This window comes from Apteryx mantelli, chromosome 12 (assembly GCF_036417845.1).
Source record: "Apteryx mantelli isolate bAptMan1 chromosome 12, bAptMan1.hap1, whole genome shotgun sequence".
NCBI classification, from domain to species: domain Eukaryota; kingdom Metazoa; phylum Chordata; class Aves; order Apterygiformes; family Apterygidae; genus Apteryx; species Apteryx mantelli.
Genome location: NC_089989.1, coordinates 6,011,207 through 6,034,820, shown reverse-complemented (window position 1 = coordinate 6,034,820; position 23,614 = coordinate 6,011,207). Strand labels below are relative to the sequence as shown.

At 39.6% G+C, this 23,614-nt stretch overlaps 2 protein-coding genes across 3 annotated transcripts in view; one reads left to right on the top strand and one right to left on the bottom strand.

Moving 5' to 3' along the window:
- The window catches only part of CHDH (choline dehydrogenase), a 463,978-nt gene that overhangs the window by 212,629 nt on the left and 227,735 nt on the right, over positions 1-23,614 (bottom strand). The gene's annotated exons all lie outside the window — the stretch shown is intronic.
- CACNA1D (calcium voltage-gated channel subunit alpha1 D) overlaps positions 21,330-23,614 on the top strand; it is a 211,740-nt gene continuing 209,455 nt past the window's right edge. The window contains exon 1 of the mRNA XM_067303775.1: positions 21,330-21,422. Coding sequence (XP_067159876.1) covers positions 21,386-21,422 — 37 coding nt within the window. The 5' untranslated portion in view covers positions 21,330-21,385. The remainder of the gene's footprint in view (positions 21,423-23,614) is intronic.

Genomic DNA, 23,614 nt, shown 5'->3' with positions numbered 1-23,614 from the left:
AACAGATATGTGATGATCTCAATATCTCCTGAGTCAGGAATATAATCATAGGAGACAGATACACAAAAATAGACACCTTTTCATGAGTATACGAATGAAGTTATGCAATAATTGGTAAGACTTGAGTGTTAGGTATTATTCTGATTTCATTATCATTGTTCTTTGAGACACAGATGTGAGCTGAACAGAAGTATAAAAAATACTGATTTGCTGAGTGTCTAGTAAGCTTCGAGAAAACTTCCCAAAACAACAGCATAACTCGGACTTGCTGGTACATATGCCAGCATGTAAATCCATGGTAGTTCACAGTGGCACTATGTATGTGGCTTAGCCAGAGCGCCAGGCGAAGAAACCCTCTGTGGAAAGGCAGACAGGTATGTGGATGTGCTCCCAGCCACCTCTGCCCACCTACCTTTTTCTGGCAGCCTCCTGTTCACTGGATGCTAAAAGGAAACTAGAATTTTGTCTTCAAAGGGACTATGACAGAGACCTGTGGGAGAGAGCAGTTCCTTGAGCTGCCTCCCTGTCTTGGGGCTCACTCACCAACTTTGATAAATATTGCTAAAACTTGCCCTAACTAGTTTAGCTAGTTTCCTTTTTCCCACTTAAATGTACGTATTACATCATCAGCAAGTCTCTGCATTCTATTCTGAGAATTATTTTCCTGTAGATTTCCCCATGGAGAACTAGTGTCTATCTTGCAGGGAGAAAAAGTGTGTAGATGTCTGTCACATTACATTTTCTTCTGTATTTGCCCTTCATTTATGTACAGCAAGAGGCTAAAAAATGTCAAGGATATTTGTTGCTTGCCACTCTTATTTGTACATGAACATACACATGCAGCCTTATATGGGGACATGGAAGCTTTGAATTTTAAAACAGTAAAAAAGGTTTTATTTCCTTGTTTATCCTCCAGGCACTGTGCTCTCACTTTCTTTTGATGCTGATGAGAAAGAGGCTTATTAATGGACTGGTTCAAGAGATTAAATAAGGAAAAAACTCTTTGAAATTCCACCACTGAATGAAATTACATCACTGATTTAGTCTGTATTTTCCAAGTGACTAAGCATCTTACTTTTATACAGAATAAAAATTCTTGTCAAGAAAAATTGGTCACAGTTCAGATGTTTTCTAACAAGACATCAGCTGCATCATTAGTATGGTTTTCCTCTCTAAGCTGAGCATCAGTTCTTATGAGAAAGAAATGATATGCTGAACTCCATTTTCTTCCTGCCCCCTCTCCTCTGCACATCGTGCTCCATTACTGTGGTACATTAATTCACCTGTGGCTCAGTCATTCATTCATAAATTAGCTCTCTCAGAATCACTATGGAAAGCACAAAACTATAAACTTTAGTGAAGGAAAGATCTTTTCGGTTAGCCCACTCCATTTCCTCACTAGTATGAGATTGTTCTATAATATCTAGAGTTTACATATTCCTCTTGATCAAGAAAATTATGAGTGTGGACTAAGGAGCAAAAAAGAGAAGCAAGAAAGATGTGCTTTCAGATGTTTGGGGGAAACCAATGGCAGTAAGTTTCCAGATGATTCTTGCTGCACAGGGGGAATTTGGGACAGTCACCATGGAGATAATTTCTTCCTCTCCCTGAAGGGTTTGGGACTCTTCTTCTGTCTCTTCAGTGAAGACCTGGCATCCTTCTATTTAGAAGTAGCTGTTCCAAGAAAGAGCCATGCTGTCTTTTTCCCACAGATTTCAGTGCAGGAGGACAGAAAAAGATTTTCTGTTATTCTGAACATTTGTATAGCAAATCTTGTTTTCAGGATCCTTTTCTGGTTTATGAGAATCAGTCTCACACAAATCCAATTTATTTTGGTTTTAGACCCAATCTTTCCACTCTTTTTCTCCGTACAAAGCCTTGTGGCGTCAGGACAGATAGCGTATTTGCAGACACACACCCTTCACATTTGCAGACACACCCAGAAGATGCAGTCAGATGAAATTAATGTGAGTTGAGGATATATTTTATGGAGTTAAAACTTCACACAACTATTTGCTATCTGAAATATAATTCACTGTAGTCCATCCTCTAGTTTTCATGTTTAGAAGGTCATTTAATAAATTATTAATTGACCTTGACTATTCTTACAACTGCTAGATCCACGTTTGCACTATGTACTATGCAGAAGAGTTTGGAACACTGTTGGGAGTTCACACAACTGGTATGTAATTTTTGGCTCAGACTTAAATGTGTAAACCCACATCATTTTTTTACTGCTGCCATTCTTTTATATAAAAAGCTTAATACTTTGTGTTTGAGACAAATGTAAAGGCTTAAGCTCAGGTTGCATCTTTGACACCCGTTCTATAGTACAGTGACTTAATACTTCACAGAAGCGTGACAGTGCAGCTTTTGAGTCACTCATGCTCTTGGACCATAAGAGTGAAAAATGTATTTTGGTCATGCCATTCAAGCTGTTCACCCATCCATCTTACAAATACCTATTTCCCTGCTGAGGTTTCATTTCTCTGTGGAACTTTGTTTTACTAATCTGTGTTCATGGGTGGCGATACTAGTATTTTCCATAAGTTGCCTCTAGCAAAAAATATTGTTTAACACATTTATTTCTTCCAGCCAATGTACCTCTCAGTGCCACTGTTTACAGTGATTGGTTGTGGTCACTCTCCTACTGCAGGGAAAGTCACTTAGCACCCTGGAAGGGAAAGTTCTTTAACTTTCTAGCATTTTCTTGATTATGAACAACTGCTTTATTCAGCCTAGGCAGTAATTTCAACAGTAGAGCTTGAAAACCATCTCAGGGAGCATTTTGAGACATTTCTCTCAGGCAATTTAGAAAAGTTTCCTTCTTGTGGCTGCTGCACAGCTTCGTGCACTGTTTCTATTGGAGACTAATGGTCAGGGTGAGCCAGAAGTCAAATGTCCACTGGGGTTTTGAGCATAGTTATTTAACCCAGTTCAGAATAAGTATAAATGAAAATGACCAATTCTGCAACTGGCTTCACCACTGTCAGAACTAACAGTAAGTTTATGCATGAACTCCTAGGACAGACAAAACCTAGGAGAGACTGTACTATACAAGAACATCTAGTTACTACAATAAAACCTCCTCTTTATGAGCCTGAAGCAGTGTTAACAGAACAAAGTGGAAGAAATCATCTCCTTCTGATAACTGTCAAAGTCACATGCATACCGAAATGCAAATTGTACCTGCTGTTGTGAATGCAATTGGAGGACTGATTTTAACAAAGAGCCACAAAGACTGGAGAGGAACTGAGGGGAGGGAGAAATGGAGGAATAGTTATTTAACATTTCCGAGACCATTTGTCTGCTAACAAAAGTTCATTAGTCCATGTGTGCTTAGCTGGGACACATTTTTCTGTTGAGATTTGGCCACACAATTATCTGGATTATTTTAGCCCTCATTGTCTTGTACAGTCAGTAATGTCAAATACATGTAAGCTGAATAAGAATTTTGTTTAGTGAGAAAGGGAAGAAAAAGAGGAGGGAAAACGCATAGACAGCATTTATTTTAATAATACTCCAAAATTATTAGATACTTAGGATAGATACTAATTAGCAGTTGGTGGAGAATTTAAACCCTACAATTTTGAGTTGATTCACAGATTTAAAGAACCACAGTCAATGGGAAACAATTGATGATGTATCCAGATTACTGAGATTGCTTGGCAGGGGACTCCTATGTTTGAAAACAGTGAAAAATGCAGCCACAATTTAGAAATTAAAGGGATCATCACTACATCAGCCCTAATAATTTATTCTGGTATCCTGTACGTTAACCCTATTTACACTGACTGGCTGCCTAACATAAATGAAACTACTTTTTGGAGTAAAGAGTGTTCACTGTGAGTAAAATTGCTAGAAAAAGGCTCTGAAGGAATTAAAGGAATAGCCAGGTAAAATTTTCTTCTTTCTGCACACATTTAACTGCCTTCTATCTGCTCCTATTTTGGAGGTTTTATTACCTGTTTTTCAGTACTAAGCAACATTTATGAAGAAATGATGGAAAGTTCAAATAGTCACTTCTTTTTCCAGATTTTTAATGGATTTGGGCAGGGAAAAGCTTTTTCTAAAAGAAGCCTTCAGGGAAATGTCTTTTATTTTCTCTGCAAATGTACATTGCCGTGACCACTATGTGATGCAGCTCTAAAATGTCGGTTTGGAAATGAGAATAGGCAGTAGCAGATGAGGTACCATTACTGCTGTTTTGAGGACTGGGAAAAGATATGATCACAAAGGGACAATTACCTGCTTTTTGGAAGTCTAATCAATATCTTTTTCCCGTTCTGGTAGTTTCAAAAGTAATGGGACTTAAAATCATGTCATGGTTATATACACAGAAGCTGTTTCAAGTCAGTTTTGCACTTAATGTGTGTTTATAACTTTTCTAAAAATGATTTGTGAATATTATTTTAACCAAAGTTCTGTATATTTAATACATATTGTGTGGTCTTCTTAATATTGATTTAACTTAGCTCAGCATGAATGTGTACTGATCTACTAATCTGCATCCTCAGCATTGTGCGTGGTCAATTTAAGCACATGATAATAGAAACTCCCTGCACAACCATCATATATCTTCCCCTCTCTTTCAATGTATTTTTAATTGTAAATACTGCTGACTCTGAGTTTCTGATGCAGACAGTCTCCAGCTAAGCAATTAGCCATACCTTTAGCTTCAGGAAACTGCAGAAATCCCATTCATATGCTGACTTCAGGACAGGAGCTGGGAACAAATTGTTTCTGAGGTATCTGCCCCAAATGAAGTAGGCAATCATCACAGTAGGTTTAGAAGAACTTTAAAGAAAAAAAAGAGAGAAAGAGTAGATAAAGTACAATGCAATATAGATAATTTATAAATAAATCATGCATGACTGAAGTACAAAACTTGCAAACCTACCAATGACAAATAGGATTTTGTAACAGGCTGCCAGCCTATTAGGAGAGAAAGCTTTCCTGACTTAAGAATCAGAGATTAAGTTCTGAAGAAGGTCTAGGCCATCTAGAGACAGAAAGCTCCGCAACAAGGGGAGTTCAACACAAGGGAAACACCATCTCACAGCAAAGCTCTTACTATCTTTGTACCGATGTAAAATTACTCTAACCCAACAGGGCAAGCAGATATGCGGGTTTTGTTGTTTGCAGTCACATTTATTTATGCTAACACTGCTAACGGGGAGCCCGACGGTGTTCTGGTGCTTCCGAATCCCTTCACTTCTTGCCTCCGCGGCTTCATGGCTGCCCTACCTCCTGCTAATGCAGCTGAATATCTGTCTGAGACCTGGGCTTCCCATACCTCCTTCAGCTGTGAGCTTCTATGGCCACTTATTTAAACTACTTCAAATAGTTCCTTCTACTGCCTTACAGGTTAGGCTTTCTTAATGGGTAACTGTTGTCATACCAAAGGCTCACAGACTGAGGCAAATGCTTAAGTGCTTTGCTGAAAGGAAATGATTAAATGTAAAGGTTAAAATTGTGCTTCAGCTTTTGAGGAGGAAGTCTCGGCAAGAGTTGACTTCCTTGTTTCTCTAGAAATTTTTGAATGCTTTGCATAAAATCTTATGGAATCCAGGATTTATGCCTTCTGGAAGATAAATACAGCAGCTATGTTGCTGCTTGTTATGAAACATAAGGTTTCTGTTGAACTGGAAAGTCATTATACTGATGCATTAATATTATGCAAAGGGAGATTTGTAGATCTATCAGACTTCTATTGCATTTCCTAGACTGATCTATAACAAAATAATCCTGATTTTCCTGCTTGAATTCATGACATTACTGAGGTTGTTTACTTTTTGAAACTCAAAATGCAAATCAAAGGAATTCATGCTCAGTTTAAAGAAGAAATTTCAATATATTTTATAAAAATGCCACAATCCCACCTACCCACTAATTAATCTTTCCTGTTTTCAGTAATAGCCTTTGAATGTGTGGACATATATTAGCCATTAATTTGTGTCTTGGAAATACACTGAAAGAATGATCTTCACTTAAAAGTGATTCTACATGACAATATATGAAGTGTAGAGCCATAGATTTTAAAGCCATAAGGGACCATTGTGATTGTCTAGTTTGATCTATGCAATTTTATGAATGAATCATTGTATCAGGTCCAACAGCTATGGCTGAAGGAGAACTGATTTTTAGAAAAATATCCAGTCTTGATTTAAATATTTCCAGTGATGCAAAGTCAACAAAAGTCCTTTTGCAGGCCCCCAAAATATACCTACTCAGTATTGGATCCCTGTTTATCCCAAGGTATATCATACAATTTTTAACACATTGTATGTCACACAGATTTTATCATCCTGTTTTCTTAATCAAAAGGGCAAGTCAAATGTGATGCAGAAGTCTAAATATATTACATTAACAAAGTTATTTTATCAAAAAATCTCTTAGTCTCAAAGCAAAAAACATAACAAGGTGGTCTGACAAGATTTATTTTCTGTTGTACTGTGCTTACTGGCATGAATTATATTACCTTCCTTTAATTCTTTGTTACTTAAAAATTCCAGTGTTGGCTGTTCTGTTATTTTGCCCAGTATTGCTGTCAGACTGACAGGCCTATAATTACCTTGGTCCTTCCATTTACCCTGTTTAAATTTGGCACGATTTAGCTCTTTTTCTTTCAAGCTGAATTTTAATATTGAATTCTCCTTCCAAGTTAGGAAATTGTCCTTGGAATTTTTAAAATTATACCTGACACTCTATTGTTCACATCATGAGACCACCAATATATGTCACTGAGATGTAAAACTGATTTCTAAATAGTTAAGCTTTATATCTCGAAAGAAAACCTGTAGCAGTAGAGGATAACTTAAAATTGGATATCTTGTTATTTTTATGAATTAACTTTGCTAGAGTATCTGAATTTGCATATTTATTCTCTTGAAATATTTAATTCAGTGATCACTGAGCATTGGATGATTTTGCAGCACTGGAACTTCTGCACACAGAAGGGCAAGTTGGGATGATAGGTTGTATTATTACTTAAACATTTTTAATAGTTCATTTAGACGTCAAATGATGATAAGTTAAAACAGAAAAAGGCCATCTTGCTAGTTATTAAGTAATTTGCAAGGGCAAATTAATCTTCAGGAGAACTTCAGGAGAACTGTCATGGGCTGATTATGAACTTAGTGTTGCTGTCCTTCAGGAGAGCATCTCTGTTTACCAAAGTACTGAAAAATGTTTTTAAATACCAAAGAAGTCAAAGACACTTAAGGGCTTTTTTGGAACGGCCACATTCACGCTTTCTTCCTTGCATACATACAAACAAAATAAAATATTTATTTTTAGTAGTGTTTAAAGTAAACTACATCATCACAGATGGTGACTACAGTCTTTGAGTTACTGTAACTCTTTAAAAGCAAAAGGAAAAAAAATTGTTTAAGAAACTTCTTAAAATTAATATGCCAGTCTCTTAGATTTCTCTATGGTCTTCCAGAGATTTACTAGTTTAATATCTTATGCCTCATACAAAATAGTAGATGAATTAAAACTAAGCTGTAATTTTTTCCCTGGCTGCCATTTCTTTGCCAAAATACTGTAATTGTAAGGCTGTTTTTACATTAAAATTTTTTGATGTTATTCAATATAATGTACTTTGCTGAAGATTTGTTGTTGTATCTTTATAAATTTGATTCTATCATGTCCATTCTACTTCAGTCCTCACATTTAGTGGTTTTACATTATTTTAAGTTACAGAAATACTATTAAACAATTCTTCACAATTTTATTCTATTATAGAGATATTTGACTTTTTCCTTCTTCTTGTCTGTGGAAGATCACTGAATATTTTAGTATATGTCATTTTTATCTCTTTAAATAATACATTTTTACATAGTTTATTTTATTTACAATTACTTTTAACAGTGATTCTATTGCAAGCCATGAAATCAATGTACATTTTATAGTGTGTAGAATCTATCATGACAAATCTGAGGTAACTAGTTCCTTGAAATAAATAAAATTTTTAAAAATATGGATTTTTCTGGAATATGGAATATGGAATTCTGCTTGCTCCTACCCTGATTTGATTGCATTGACACTGACTTACTATCTAACATCAGTGAGTTGTTTTCCATTTAATCTTCATTAAATTGTCTGAATATTTTCTGCAGCAGAAAGTTACTATTGAAATTAATAGCAGAACATTCATACGGTTTAATAACTTCCTGTTTTCATCCTAAATGCATAGCCTTTCCTGATGCTGATGAAGTCAATATAAAGCAATGAAGGCTATTCTGGGGTGTCCACAAATCATCACATTGATTGTAATTAACATTCAGTCTAATATAGACTATCAGTGTTCTGCTTATGTTGGATGCAAGCCTATTGAAACCTTATTCTCTGGTTTCATAACCACGTACATAAACCTTGGTGCTGGCTGTCATTGCCGGCATGAATTTCAGCCTGATGGAATAGATGCCTTTGATGGCGTTTTGCCGGCTTGCTCCAGCAAGCACTACTTGGCTCCCTGTTCGGTGCTGCCTGCGATTGCTCCGTAAAGCAATTAGCTAACTAGCCTTGTTCTTAAAGCTGTGCTGACATCAGCAATGATGGTGGTGGCCAAAGGGTTTTGGCATGAGTCTCTAATCTAATGTCCTCAAATAAATAAAGCATCCATAGTAGATTCAGTACAGCCTGAAACAGAGGATAGTGTGGGATATTAGGGAAAGGTCAGTAAGTAGGCAAGAAGCATATCCACAGACATTTAAACTGAGCAGTATTCAATGACATAAAGATGGAAAAAACCCACAAGATTATTAGAATGTGCATTCAGAGAGACGGGTATCTATAGAGAATGAGAAATGCAGATCGCATAGTGGTGAATTTAATTAGTACACAAAATCTGTGTAGAAGTGTTCCAAATCTGATGAAGAGAATAATTGGACAAAATGTATTTTGCAGCCTACTTTGGCAGTTCTTATTGGGCTCTAGGCATGCCTTCAGTAATCTCTCTAGGGCAGAAAATATATTAATTATAGAAACTAAACAGCATTACTGCATACTGGGGTATAGAGAAGCCAAAAAGGCACTAGCTTCTGTCACTTTCTGTGGGAAGGAGATGACAACTTACTTTATGGTTTAAACTAACCTTAAACTTACAACAAAAAGTGAAGTTTTTTTAAAATTCTGTCTGAAAATATCCTTGGAATCTAAGAGGATCAGCGAGTCCCTTCCTTCATGCTGTTAAATCTGAGGCCAGTGATTTGATGCAGGTTTGGCCCAGTGAACTGCTGTACAAAAAGCTAGTGGAATATAAGTCAAATGCCATGGTGTGAAGGTCTTCCAGCTTTGTGGTTATTTTGTACTGCTGAAACAGGGCTCATGACTGATCCTGAAATACCAGTTCTTTTAGATCTGCCATCAGATTTTAATAGAATTAATCTTAAGGCTTCACTGACATTGTGAGCACGAATGATGCTGCTCTCAAATGGTTCTGCCTAAGTAGTGAGCCACTGGTTCTGTGAAGAAACAGGGATAGGAAGTCAGGGGAGGCTGCAGACCATTGCTTCAAAAATGTTTCAGTGAAATATCATGGGGATCAACTTCACTTCTGAGTAATGGAAAATCAAGTTGCAAATGTGTTATATTTGCAAAGATTGTCCCAGTGTGGAATGATATGGAATGCTTTCCATTTCTTCTTAATGCTATCCATGGTTACTGATCTCAAGCTTTAATGTTGGCAGAATCACTCTGGCTACCCAGGTTAGAATGAGTCATCTCTGCCTTCCCAGCTCTTTCAAATTTGGTTTCTGAGGGCTGGAATAACATTCACTTATTTCTGTGTTCATCTTGAGCTCTTTCTGAAAAATCACAGCTAAAGGGTCATTATCTTTTGAATTTTTCTTTTAAGTATCTTTGCCACAAATAGTTCAGCCTCACAGCTTCTCTGTGTTATTGGTTATACTGGATTGTACGAAGGTTGGTTCTTTATTGCTATTAAAATCTTATTTTTGCAGTATCCTCCTCTGGAAGTTGTGTTCTCTTTTCTGGCATTTCATTTTACTGCGTGGAAATTGAATAGAAGTGTTAATTTACACTTCCAGCTTTATCTTGTTGTTTCGTGAAGTCTCCTCATGTACAGGTTCTGTTCACAGCTCAGCAGCTAATTCCTTGTTGATCTCCACAGCAGTTAAATATTTTGCAATCATTTATTGTTTTTCTTCCCTTTCTGAGCAATCTTCTAGTTTCGTCAATTCTGGCAGCCTTAATCAGTGCTGTTGTTGGGTTTGGGCTTTTTTTTAACACCCTTTCAGTTTCACTTCATAATTCTCTTAATCCTCTCCAGATTTCGTGTTCTTATACGTCATATACCCTCTATTTTTCCTCAAGAGCTCTTCTGACATTCTTAGTCATCCATATCGGTCTTATCCTTCTTTTATGACTAGCATAGCTGATCTTTCTCATGCTCTCACAATCCCTTGACTCCCCCTTCTCATCCCAACTCCTGTTTTTTTTTCATTATTTAGCACTGGATGTGGCTGGATTGAAAGAAATATCTCACTGAAGTCAATGATATTGAAGTGTCTGCCCATTTTGGGGAAGGATCAATGGTTGGCTTCAGTGGCTCTGAGTCAGCCTGTGCCCCCAGGCCACTGCGGCATTGCTGGCTCATTTGAACAGCGAAGAAGGTGGCGCGCGGTAATGCAACAGGCACAGACTGAATAAGCACAGATTTCACTTGCCAAAGGTAAATCTGCATGTAAGCAGGATGCTTAGGCAGAGGAGGAAAACAGACTTCAGAAGATATTAAATGACTATGTTTGCATGATAATAGCTGGACAGTGCTGTGCTGTATTTCTAGGAAGCCAGAAAAGGTCTTTTTAGAATAAACTTGCTCTCCTATCATCTGTATGTATAATATATCAGCTAATGTATCATGCATATGTGGCATCTGATTTTAGAGCAGGCATCTATGTATCAGAAGCAAGATCAAGTTTATTTTCTGTACCACATACTCTAACCCCAGTGTTGCTGATGAGGTTATAAGATTGAAATATTATATCTGAAATATAGAATTGAGGGATGGAGAAAAAGAATATTTCACATGTGCTTACAAGATTAGTATAGTGTATAAAATGTGACAAAAATCCAGCATACTGAAGAAGCATTCCTGTCTAGTTTTATATAGCTCTATTCCCTATATTTTATAAGTGGTTTAACAGCTTATTAGTCTAAAAAATAGGTTCACAACTATCTTTTTTAAAAGTTTCTGTTACATTTGCTCTCTCAGTAGTCCTAATGGAGTATCTCTCAGGCATCTCAGCACCAGGCCTCACTTCCATCAGTTAAGAATCCTTTTATGCCTCATTATAATAAGCTACTCCCTAGGTAGGGAGATTGTTCATGTGTGGGCATATGTATGTTGAATGCACCTCAGTATCTGCCTGCAGTGGAATATGGAGAACATGAACATCAGCACTAGCCTTCTCCTTTTCTTGTGTCAGCTATTAAAAATAATAAAAGATCTGCATCTAGCATGCTTTTTTTTTTCTTGTCAAAATTCTGCCTGAATTATTTGAGCTCTTCTTTCTCCTTTCCACTCGGAAAGAAAACGTCCAGCTACAATTTGTTCTCCAATTAAAACTGCTCAGTAGAGAGATGTTACCGATGGAAAAAGATACTTTCCAGTTGTCTTTACATTCCAGAAATACACGACTACAGATAGGGACTAGTTCAATATCTTATATACATTAATTTACCCTGGAGACTATTCAAATATAGGCCTGACTGCAAGATGCTACAAAACTGTATTGTTAGCCTGGGATCTCCTTGGCAAAGGTCACAATCACTTGTGTTTCCTTTGAGAACATCATGTACTGAGGGCTAAATCAGCTCTGAGGTTCCTTTGAGACATCAAAACTTCAAAAACAGTGATAGTTGAGACAAGGTCTTTGCTAGGACTTTTTAATAATTGTGTTTGGGCTCTCTCAACTTCGTTCAAACCTTGAATTTTTTATCAAAATTGTGCTGGAATTTATGGGAGCCAGTGTAACATACAAACCACAGCTGTAACATGCCCACTTTGTGTGACTTCAGATTATGGCTTTGCATGCATAGGGCACTAAAGCGTGTTTCAAATTGCTAGTTACCTATATTGCCACTCAGGAAAGTATACTAAGCATGATTTCTATCTCATCGCACATTGTTTTACTCAATATTTAATACACAAAGTAGGTCAAAATGGGTTAGAGCTAAGGAGAGCCCTTAAACCTAAATCAACTTAATCTAAATTGAACTTCTAAGTGAAATTCACCATTTGGTTTGTTTACAATTTTCTAAATTCAATATGAGACAAGAGGAAGCAATCTGTATCTTTACAGAATTAAAATATGTCCATAAATAAGCTCAATCACTGGCCTTTGTACAGAATAAAAACAGAAACATTTATTATATTGGCTAGAGGCTGGAAATAAATTTTGAGATTGTACACTCTGTTGTTGTCTGTTTTTTTTTAAACTGTTTATTTATATAGAACAGCAAACACAGATTATGCCTTAGTAATTTTTATGGCTTCGGCATCTGTCCGTTTGCTTTTATTCACATATTTTCATAGCCATAATCTCTAGTTTCTTATTTGATGATGCAAACCTTTCTGATGCTGAAATGGATAAAAATCTTGCCGAGTTTACTGTGAGTCATTTTCAGGATTAATCCTGCTATTTGACAGGAAAAAAAGGACCCCAGGCAAAGAAACAGCATGCATATTAAATGACTGAAGATATTAAGGTCCAGTGTTTTCATAGCTAGGTTTCTGCATAAAGAAATGCTGGAAGAATCGCTACACACCAGCAAACTGGAAAAGCCCCAAGACATAATCCACCTGAACCTAAATTTTATTTTGCATGTATAATAGAGCTCTATTGTATTTGAAATTGCAGAGTGTGTTGACAGATCTGTCAGCTATCTCAAGCAGATATCCACATTGGGATACACCCCTTCATTGGTAACTGGCACCCTACATTGAGATGCCAGTTCCACGGTCATTGAAAATAGCTTTACACATAAATTCAAAGCTATAACTGAATTGCATCAACAAGCTAACTGTATGAGGCAGGTGATTACAGAATACTGAGATTTGGCTGCACTCACTGATTTTCAATTAGTTTCAAGGGCATGCAGAAGGAAGCAAAAGCGTGACAGAATTTGTTAGTTGTTTTAGAAATATTAATATGACACAAAACTGGAATATTTCCATTATTTTAAAACACATCATGTCACATCCTCATTTTGATGTGCTTGGGCAGTGGTGTCTCTGATGAAAATAAAACAGTCCCAAAACCATATAAGCAGCAAACCTTACCCCACAAATGCCTTTCAATAATTTTACCTGCTAGCTGAAAATCATAAAGAGAGTGTCCATTGTGTCCTGAAGGAATTTTGTTATTCACAGCGAATCTATTACTGATTGAAAGGTCTTGTGTTGCCTCGTCTGCTACTAGCACGATCCCTCAGCCGCTTTCTATAGGGATTTGCTTCCCTAGTCTATTAAGCTGGTCTTTGTGTTGTCAAGAGCTACACAATGAAGTCTCATGATATGAAAGGATATTTACTTTGCTTCCCTATTTACACTTTTGTCTTTTTAAACTCTTTGAACTCCAGTGAAAGCACAGTTGTCAGAGATTTGACCTAACATAGTTCCATGTTTTGTTGAGTGTAACCATAAAGCCAGGAAGGAGAAATATTTTTGGTTGGGTAACAAACTTGATATCCTACAGGATTCAGAAAGCCAAGGAAAGGAATTTCTGAACTACATGCAACTGACAGACGTGTTTAGGGTTCCATAAAACCAAAGACCGAATATATATGAGATGTTCACCTTAAAACCAAATATGGAATCTTTACAAGATAGTCTCCATTCTATCTACATAGTGAGGCATCTTAAAAATGATTGTCATATCTACTATTGAGATTATACTACACTTTCAGCTCATAAAATATTTAATGACTGTAATCCTTTACTTCTGTGAATAATGCAGCTCATTGGATCTACTTTTAAGAGTGTCAAATTTTAAAGATAAAAGACCTTAAAAACATGCTATAGATCAGAAAATCTGGACTTGCATTTTACTTCAGCAACATTTTATACTTCTTTTTTTCATTCACTAATGCAATTACTGTGACTCCTTCTTCATTCTATATAGTTGCTATTTTCTTATTATCTGTCATTCCTGTTTCAGTGTGGCGTACCAATGTCAGCTGAGAAACAGGACTATATTTTAGCCAGTAGGTACCAATTAGTACAGAAAAAAGCCTTCTTCCTCTGGTTGCTGTTAGCTCCTGCTTACTGTAAAACTTAGTTTGTACTTACTGCTAGTCCGATTTATTGGGAAACATGTACATGCATCTCTGTTCCCTTATGTACCAAATCCTACAGCCTTTCCATGCAGTAGAGGAATTTTGCCTTGCAACAAAGAAGTTTGGAATACATTCTGTGTTGTCTCCATTGCTGAATACATAAATTAATTAATCAGCTGCCAAAGATAAATATACGGATTTACCATCAGTTTCATGCTCTAAGATTATTTGCCTCACACAGTAAACAGCATATACTGCTGGAAATGGCAGAACTGATCATATGAAACTGTGTCAGGATGCAGCAACAGGATGAAGTAGGACTTTTCTTGACCTTGATGTGCTCAACCATGCAGCTGTTGTCTTCTTTGAGAGCTGCTTTTTACAGGGAATGTTTCTGAAAGTCATTTACAAAATCCATTTGGGAAAGATTCTGCAGAGAAGTTTGCTGAGTTCAGTATTCATGTATCTGGCAAGAGAGAAACATTTTGAAGCCCAGGTAATGCATTGTGTTTAGTAAATGGAGCAGAGAGGTAAATCTGGGAATTTGATTTCACTCTGTACTCTGCTATATGATTATTAAAAAGCATAGCTTTTTACTTATTCCCTAAACTCTATAAGGCTCCATGTCTTAATATTTAAAATAGAGCTAATGAATTTTACTTATACTGGCAAAAACACTTTTAGATACTGCTAAAAATGTAGCAAAAGTAGTAGAAAAAGTTGGTTTTAAAGTACAAAGTGATTTTCTTTCTTAAAGGATATATTTGTATGGTCACAGGAGAAATTGAATCTAGCAGGATTCTGCAAGCATAGCAGGGACTCTTGCCCAAAGCAGAGTTTTGAGTTGGGCGGGGGCTGGATTGGTGGCTTTCTCTGGGCCAGCACCAGGCAGCTTGCACAGGAGCTGAGGGGAGAAGCTCCTGGGATGCAACTGCTCCTCGCAGGTGCCAACCCCACTGCTCCATCCCAGGCTCCCCCAGCTTCCTACGGAGCCGCAGCTGTGGCCGCCTGCCTGATGTCTTCGGCCATCCCGCGGAGGGGAACCCACACGCAGACGTGTCTGCTTCTGTCGAAAATCTGTGCAGTTTTTAGCAGTTGTTCAGCCTCCAGCGTGGGGTTTTGAAACTCCATCCCAAACCACAGTCAGAATATCCTGCAGAAGCTGAAGTGTGGCTTGTATTTATAAAAGTTGTTTGTTTGCATGAGGCACATGTGCTGATACTGTGAGTCATCCGTCCATTTTGCTGTGACATTTTCAAGCACAATTATGTGTAGTGGAATTTTTTTGGTAGCTGGCTATGCTGCCCATCTGTGAAATCATTATTCTACTGAGTACTAAAAATAGAGATGAAACTCTTCTGAAAAAATTTTGAATCTACTTAAACGACAGTTTGAAATGTGTTCATGCAGTCCACAGTTTAAATACTTTGTATCCTAAATATGTATACTCTAAATTTAAGGTGATGTAGTCCTGCTGTCACCACTTCAAATCACCTTGCTAGCACAGTGATATATTTGGAAATAATTTCTGGCTAGAAACACAGTCTAATGCCCACCAAAGCCAATTCACTTGGGCCTCAAGTTACTAGGACTGGCATAGGAATATAAGAAATTCTGGAAGATGGATAAGACAGAGGGTTGAAAGTATTTATTAATAACAGGGGATCACTGGAGAAAAATCTGAAGAGAATTCATGACAGTAGATAAGAGGGGAACAGAGGAGAGATGTGAAAGAAGACTACTGGGAAATGAAGCTTTGATATTAAAAAAACCCAGAATATTCAATAACTTTGAAGTGGCTATACTTTCAGTTGGATATTCAAAGCAAGTTATTGAAAAGATACAGTAAAATCTGAAAATAATTAAGAAGAACTATAGCTAGAGCAAGAGAGAGAACTCCTGGAAGAATATAAACTGTATTGTTGAGTAATGGCAACCTAATTCATGCCACAGAATACCAAAGAATCTAATGAGTTGGGAAAGCACATTTCATTAAATTCTTAGCAATTTGTTGTGAAAAAATCCAACTGGATTGCAAGCTTAACAGACTTTCAGTGTGTTCAGAAGCACATTATACTCTTTATACTTACATATAGAGAAAATCAAAAAATACAGTTTCAGAGACACATACAATAGTGTTTTATCCCAAATCGTGTTTGCAGTTGTCTATTTCTATTTGGGTTCCATTGTATAAAGTTCTGCTGAGAGGTTGGGAAAAAATAAATTAGGATTTTTGTTGAGTTAGTAAGCATTAGTGGAGACTACCAGCCATTTATCTAATCTACAGGCAATCTGAGACATACTTGAAACTGTTGCTCAGTCAAACAAATTGAAAGAGCACTGTCTGCACAACTACTTTTCTCCCTTCCCTCTTTCCTTCTTTCCTTCTGTCCCTCCTTCCTCTTTCCCCTCCTCCCTTCCCTCTCTCCTCCCTCCCTGTTTCCATACAAGTTTTCACAGCGAGATTTTTTTCATCAAATGTGCAGCTAGATCTTCAGCTAGACTGAATTAGTGTAACTCACTTCATTTACATTTAGCTTTCAAAAACTGTGTATTTTTGGTGAGCTTATATGCAAATAGTTACATGGTAAAACCTCAGTGTGGTAAGTTTCTGGAATCCTGAATGTTTTTGTCAAACACTAAATAGGAGAAAAGAATATCAGAACTGTGTCTAGTCTACTATTACAACACTCTGCTCACCCAAATTAATAAAAAGACAATTATACAAAAACCATAAAAGACTATTCTTGTAGAGAGCAAATCAAAATCAAGTATCATTTCCTCTTGGAAGATTTCTTACCTATTAAATCCTGAGTATGGATAAGGTCAATAATATGGAAGATTAAGCCTCCCTCTCATCATTTTTATTCTATGGTGAATTCATGTATCTTAAAATCCATTTATGCAAATTTTTATCTATTTTTGAGATCTCCAGTTAATAGGTTTTCAGAAGTATGCACTTTTTGTAGTTATCCTTATAAACTACATTCATAATAGCTATGTGCTATTTTAAGTTCTTTAGAGAGTCACCATTACTTGTACTGACATCAGAAAGATGGTGTTCACTGATCTGACATAAACAAAATTATGGACACATTTAAGTTTCATTAGGATCTTTTTTAGATAAAAATTTCAACAACATCTCCAAACTCAAACTGTAGCTGTACCATACTTCACGCTAGAAGAATGAAAATAGAAGTCTTTAGGCAAGAAAAAAAAGGTGACGCATCTGAAAATGTATACAAAGTTATAAGGAAACACATAATATAGATGAGAATGAATTCTGCAAGTCCTTGTTCTCCAACACATCTTTCATTAAAATATTCCTCCCACATATAAGTGTAGAAATAGATGAGTATATGTTAGTATACTAATAACTACATCAGGACTATTAAAGTTAATAATGGATTAACCCGCATGAGTGAGAATTACTTGCCTGTGAAGGACTAGGCTAGTTCCATTGCTTCACATGTTTTATAAAATTATATATCTGTTACATAACTTCCTCCCACATGTATTTCAACTGGCTGTGTTTGCTCCTTCGTCCTGCAATGAACCATTGCATAGTATTGCTGTGCACTATTCAACAAGATCATAGGTGGCTGAAGTTTTGGTTAAGTAAGTTTACCCTTGTGCACAATGCTCCTTAATTCTTAAGAGCTTCTGCTCCTATGATGTCTGTAACAGGCTTCTTCTTTGGCTATCTGTTTCCCTTATAGAGAATAAATCTCTGACAAGCAATAAATGCTGTCAAGGGGAGAAATGATAGTAATTTAGTGGGAAATTGCAATAAATGGATGATAATAATGACTATATTTGTTCCCTGCTCTACCATCCTTTAACATATAAAGGAAGTATAGTGAGAATGGCATAGCACAGACTGTATGACAGATTAGGACATTCATATTTAATTTTTGTCTCAATATAGGTTGTTTTCATTCAAAATCTCATCACTTGATAGCTAGTAAACAGTCTCAGCCATCAATGTAATGCCAGACGTTTCATTCATGAATAAGTAAATAATATCAAAGCGATATCAAAGTGAAGCAATGTAAGTGAAATAAGTAGACATTAGTTTGTAGAAGAAAAAGGAAAATAGCTTTTTAGCAGGAGAATTAATGGCTTGAGTAATTTTCATATATACAATTTGAAAACAAATTTCAGATAATACTAATGCATCAGCACCTTTGGAGTAAACAGTACCAATTTTCTAAAACACTTTCTCAAAACTTTCTAAAAGAACATGCATTTCATTTCTAACTATATAGGACATTAATTTCATATGGTCTGTCTGAATAATATAATAAGAACAGAAATAACACATGCTTTTTACATGCAATTATTTGGTAAAAGAACCACTTTGATTTTGAAAATATAGTGGATCATCTGATCCTGCAATCAAGGGCCAGATAGCTTTTGAAATCAGGAAAACTATATGCTTACAGTTTTGGACCAACTGTGAAAAAAGTTCTACCTTAAATGCAAGATGTGTTTGATTTATGCTTTGACTGGGATGCTCAAGAATCTAAAAAGTTTGGTTTCGAGGAGTATTTGGTAGCTTCCAGTTTCCATCACTATGGTCCTTCTTAAGGATGGAGGATCAGAAAATAAGCATTGGCAAGGCCAAGAGCCAGGAATTTCATGAAAAATTTTGCAGGAGAGGCAGCCTTTTCTATAGGATGTTCTTTGCTTCTGTTAGCTCCAGGTCTTATTAGATATGAATTTGTCAACAGTGCCTCAGTGCTTAAGTTTATAAGCCTCATTTAAAAAATGGTTTAGATACCTAAGTCTAGATTTATAAAGGTACTAAGTGCCTAAGCAGGTTAGGCACCTAACTCCTGATACATAAGCATGTTAGGTTCCTACTCCCAGCGCCTGCAGTGGTTGTTAGGCACCTAGTCTTTGATTTAGACACTTTTGAAGATGTACCAAGCATTTTTAGGCCCTTGGATAGCTGACTGTAAAGAATGTAAGTCCGACTGACTTTCATGGACATTTAAGGCAGGTGCCTAAGCACCTAGACTGTTAAGATTTTGTCTGTAAAAACATGCCATAAATGATACAAAGCTCTCAATTCAGTGTGGTACCTTCCCAGCTAAAAAAACAAAACCCCAAGCCAACAGATTGACTCAAAACTGCAACAGCTGAATCAAACCAGAAGGTCATGAAAAAATAAGTGTTCAAAGAAAGATCAAGAAGTCACGTGGGCATAGGAATTTTCCTCTTTTAAAAGACTTCTCTCTGAATACTTCTCAACCAGCTTTACCAGTAAGGGTTTTTATCCTTTAATTTACAAAAGTAACACCAAAAGGGATGGACTGCATGTAATTGAGAGCTTTTTATAAAACTGGAGGATGGGTATTCTTCATGATTTCCCTAGAGAACGCCAGAAATATTAAGGTTTTATTGCTCTTTGTCTAATTACTATCTTTAGTTTTTATTTATTATTAATTAGATGGAGATAATTGTGGATGAAGGATGGCTAAAAGAGATGACAGGGACATGCATAAGAAAGCGGCAGGGGATGGGGCTGGTAGAAATAGTTTCACTGAAATGTTTTCTCAACAAAATGGCACTTTTGACAAAGTGTAAAGGTTCAAAAACATTGCTCTTGATGACAGTTTGTTCAGAAAAATATCCTGAAATATTCTTTAAAAAAACCTGAAGAATTTCACTGCAGAAAAAAACATTAATTTTGAAGCATCAATTCTGTTTCGAATTTGTACTTCTCTACATCATACTTTATTTCATTAATTACATTTTGCAGTGGTTGAAAGGCCACTTTTTACAGTGGCCTTGCAGTAGGTAAAGACAGCTGCCCAGACAGGTATTTTCTCTTTCTCTACATCGGCACGCACGACTTCCACGGATATTTCAAGAACACTGAAAACAAAATCAAAATTCAGAATAAAGCCGTAGGATTCGGCGGCGAAAATTAAAATTTTCGAATTTAATCCCAGTTAGCCATTTTCAGGGGAAATTCTGAGAATACCTGGTTTGGCTCGGACTCGGCCGGACGCGCCTTTGAGCCAGTCACCTCCGCGCGGGCCCAAGGTTTGGGTAACGTCTCTGGGCCGTAACGGCGGCGCGCGGGAGCGGCCCAGCCGCGAGGCCGCGCGCCGGGCGGGCGGCAAATGGCGGCCGCGCCGCGGGGCACCGGGCGGTCGACGTCGAGTCGTCGACACCGGGGGCACCGCGGCGCCAGCGCCTCGAGGGAGACGCGCTAAAGCGGCGCGTTTTACGGCGGTTGTGCTGGGCGGCGGCACCGGGCTGCGAGCGGGCGCAGGGCGGGCAGAGGGTAACGGGCACCGGGGCCGGCGGTGCCCCAGGGGGCGCCCGCCGGCTCTGAGGGGGGCACGGCGGCGCCGCGGGCCGGCGGGCTCGGCCGCGGCGGGCGCTGAGGGCGGGCTGAGGGGCGGGGGCCGGGCGAGGCCGCCGGGCGCGGCGCGGGGAGGGGAGGGGAGGGGAGGGCGGCGCGGCGCGGCGGCGAGGGGGTTAAGCCGCCGCCGCGGTTCTATTTGCGGCTGCCGCCGCTCCGGGCGATTAGCGCGCGGCTCCGCTCCCCCGCCCGGCCGGCCGCAGCAGGTGGCGGTGGCCGCGGCTCCGGCAGCGGCGACGGCGGCGGCAGCAGCGAGGGAGTTAACGCTGTGGCGGCGGCGGTGGAGGGGGCAGCAGCAGCGGCAGCAGCAGCAGGACTGAGGATCAGGCAGCGGCGGCAGCAGCAGCAGGGGGACTGAGGATCAGGCAGCGGCGGCAGCAGCAGCCGGGTTGCTAGGGATGGAGAGATCCCGTGTCACCCGGATGTGAGTGTCATGTTGGCCCAAACTCTAAGGGATTTGGCAGCGGCGGCAGCGGCAGCAGCAGCGGAGCAGCAGCAGCGGCAGCAGGAGGAGGAGGAGGAGGAGGAGCAGCAGCAGCAGCCCCTCGCGTGTCGCTAGACACTACCATGGGGGTCGGATAGTGGGGAGCGCGGGGGCAGCGCACACCTGGCTTGGGGGTAGGGTGGGGGGCGTCTCTGCTTTTTTCTTTCTTCTTTTTTTTTTTTCCTTCCTCTCACACACCGGAGAAAGTGAGAATAATGCATCACCACCAGCAGCAAGAGCAGCACCCTGAAGGTAAGAGCCGGAGCGCCCACCAAGGGCAGCAGCGTGCCTGGGGCTGAGGGGAGGGGGAGGCGGGGGAGGATTTATGAGGGATTTGGGAGACAGGCATTGGGGGAGATTAGGGAAGGGGCTGAGGATGGGGTAGATTTGGGATGAGCGGCTGGGCTGGAGGAAGGGACCGGGAGAAAGGGCTCGGGGAATAGGAAGGGCATGGGATGAGGTTTAGAAGGGACAGGGATGCTGCCCTCAGTGTGTAACTAACATGGGAGCGGGTTTATACATGTCTGTTTCTGGCCCCGGGGCCGTTAATATCAGCTGGTCGAGCTGAGAGAGGCAGAGAGAGGACATGGCTTTGTGCATGTTTCCCTCGTATTTGTGTGGCTGTGGATAAACCTGCCTGGAGATGCCGCTTCCCAGGGGCTTTCTTGTGCGGGGGGCGGGAGGGCAGGTTCGGGGTTATTACAGGGCTTTGGACGCGATGTTTTCAGCCCGCTTCCCTGTCATGTCGCTGCTTGGAGCGCACGCAGAGACGACACATGGGGCTCCTATATGTTAATCTCCTTTGCAACGGGCTTCGGCAGCGCTACATCCCCCATTGTTGTTGTTTTTTTTTTTAATGATTCCTCCCTCCTGAAATTAGCAGTAAGTTTGTATTTTTGTCCCTGCTGGAGGGCAGGGGTTCCCCCGGGGAACACAGGCACTCGGGCTTTGTTTCACTTTCAAGTATTGATTTTAAAATGATGATAGATAGATTGGTGGTTTATTTGTGCCGAGCCACGTTTCATGGCATCCCAAAGGGCAGGCGGAAGGCGGGGGGGGGTGGTGAGGGAAGGGGGAGGGTGGCTATGCCATTGCTTAAAAAAAGGCAAGAATCCATCCTTTGGAAACATGTTGGAGGTTAAATTCACACGTTGCCCTCGCTGTCAAACCGTAACCCGAGGAGGCAGCCTCCTTCTTGTGTAACCTAGCGAGGGACCAGCTGTTGATGCGCCGCCTGCTCGCCGATGGCCACCTCCTCCCGCCCGCTCGCCGTCCCCGGGGCTGGATGTGCGCGGAAGATGCGCTGGTTGCGGTCGGAGAGGCGCGGGCTCCGCGCGGCAGGGCCCCGCCAGCCCCGGGCCCCCGCGCCGCCAGCCCGGGAGCCATTTTAGCGCGGCCCCTCGCTCCCCTCGCGCCGCTTCCCGCCCTCACACGCGCCGAGGCGCGGGAGAGGCGCCGTCCCCGCCACGCGCACGTACCGGGGCTCTCACGTCTTTTTATTGCTTATTTCCCCCCACCCAGAAAAGGAGGAGTGTGATTTTGTCGGGGGGGCGGTGGGGGGGGAACGACTTCGTGTCTCGCTTGTATTTGATGAACAGTAGTCGTCGAGCGTTTATTTTCCGCTCCCGCCTCGGTAGCTGTCTTCCAGTCATTCCGTCTCCAACTCGCCGTACCCGTAACTGTGCCGTTCCTCCATTTTTTTCCCACCGAGGCATCTTCAAGTTTTGAATTTTCTCGGGAGTATCTCCCTACAGGTGCATTTAGGAGTAGGCTCTTGCTCCAGTCAAAGGATCTTTGCTAGGTGGTGGTGTTCAGTCTTCTGTGTTGCCATCTCGGTTAACAGAACTTCATTAATTGTTCTGAAGGTGAAATTTGTTTTTTTTTCCCTTGTAAAAAAAAAGAAAAATAAAAGCATTCCTTTATAGTGGTTTCACTCTTGGAATTTGCGATTGGAAGATACCAGTACTATATGAATGTATTTATCACCAGACTATCAAATTTCACTTGTTGGAGGCATCCATGCGTTTTTCTTTGAGAATGCAGAATAGGGCAAGATTTAAGTTGCCTACAGGAATTTTCTTGGGTAGTGTTTCAAACAGTGTTGAATATTCTCAATTAAAAATGTGTAAGAATTTGAAACCACTAATTTTTTGACCAAAACAAAGTGAGGAAATAGTAAATGTTAAGGTGCTATAACAAAGTTGGTTATAAGAAGGAGGTGTGGTTTATTGGATTTAAATACAGTGACATGAAAGCTGACATGTAGTTTGGAAACTATGAACTAAATGGAAGGATCAAAATGTGAGATATTTGTGTGTAGTACTTGTCTTGACACTTAGATTAAACTTAAATTTATAGTACTGATTCCTGAACCTTATTTTACTGTGCAATTACATATGTACTCTTGCCATGTAGTATCTGTAGTGGAATCATCACACCATCAA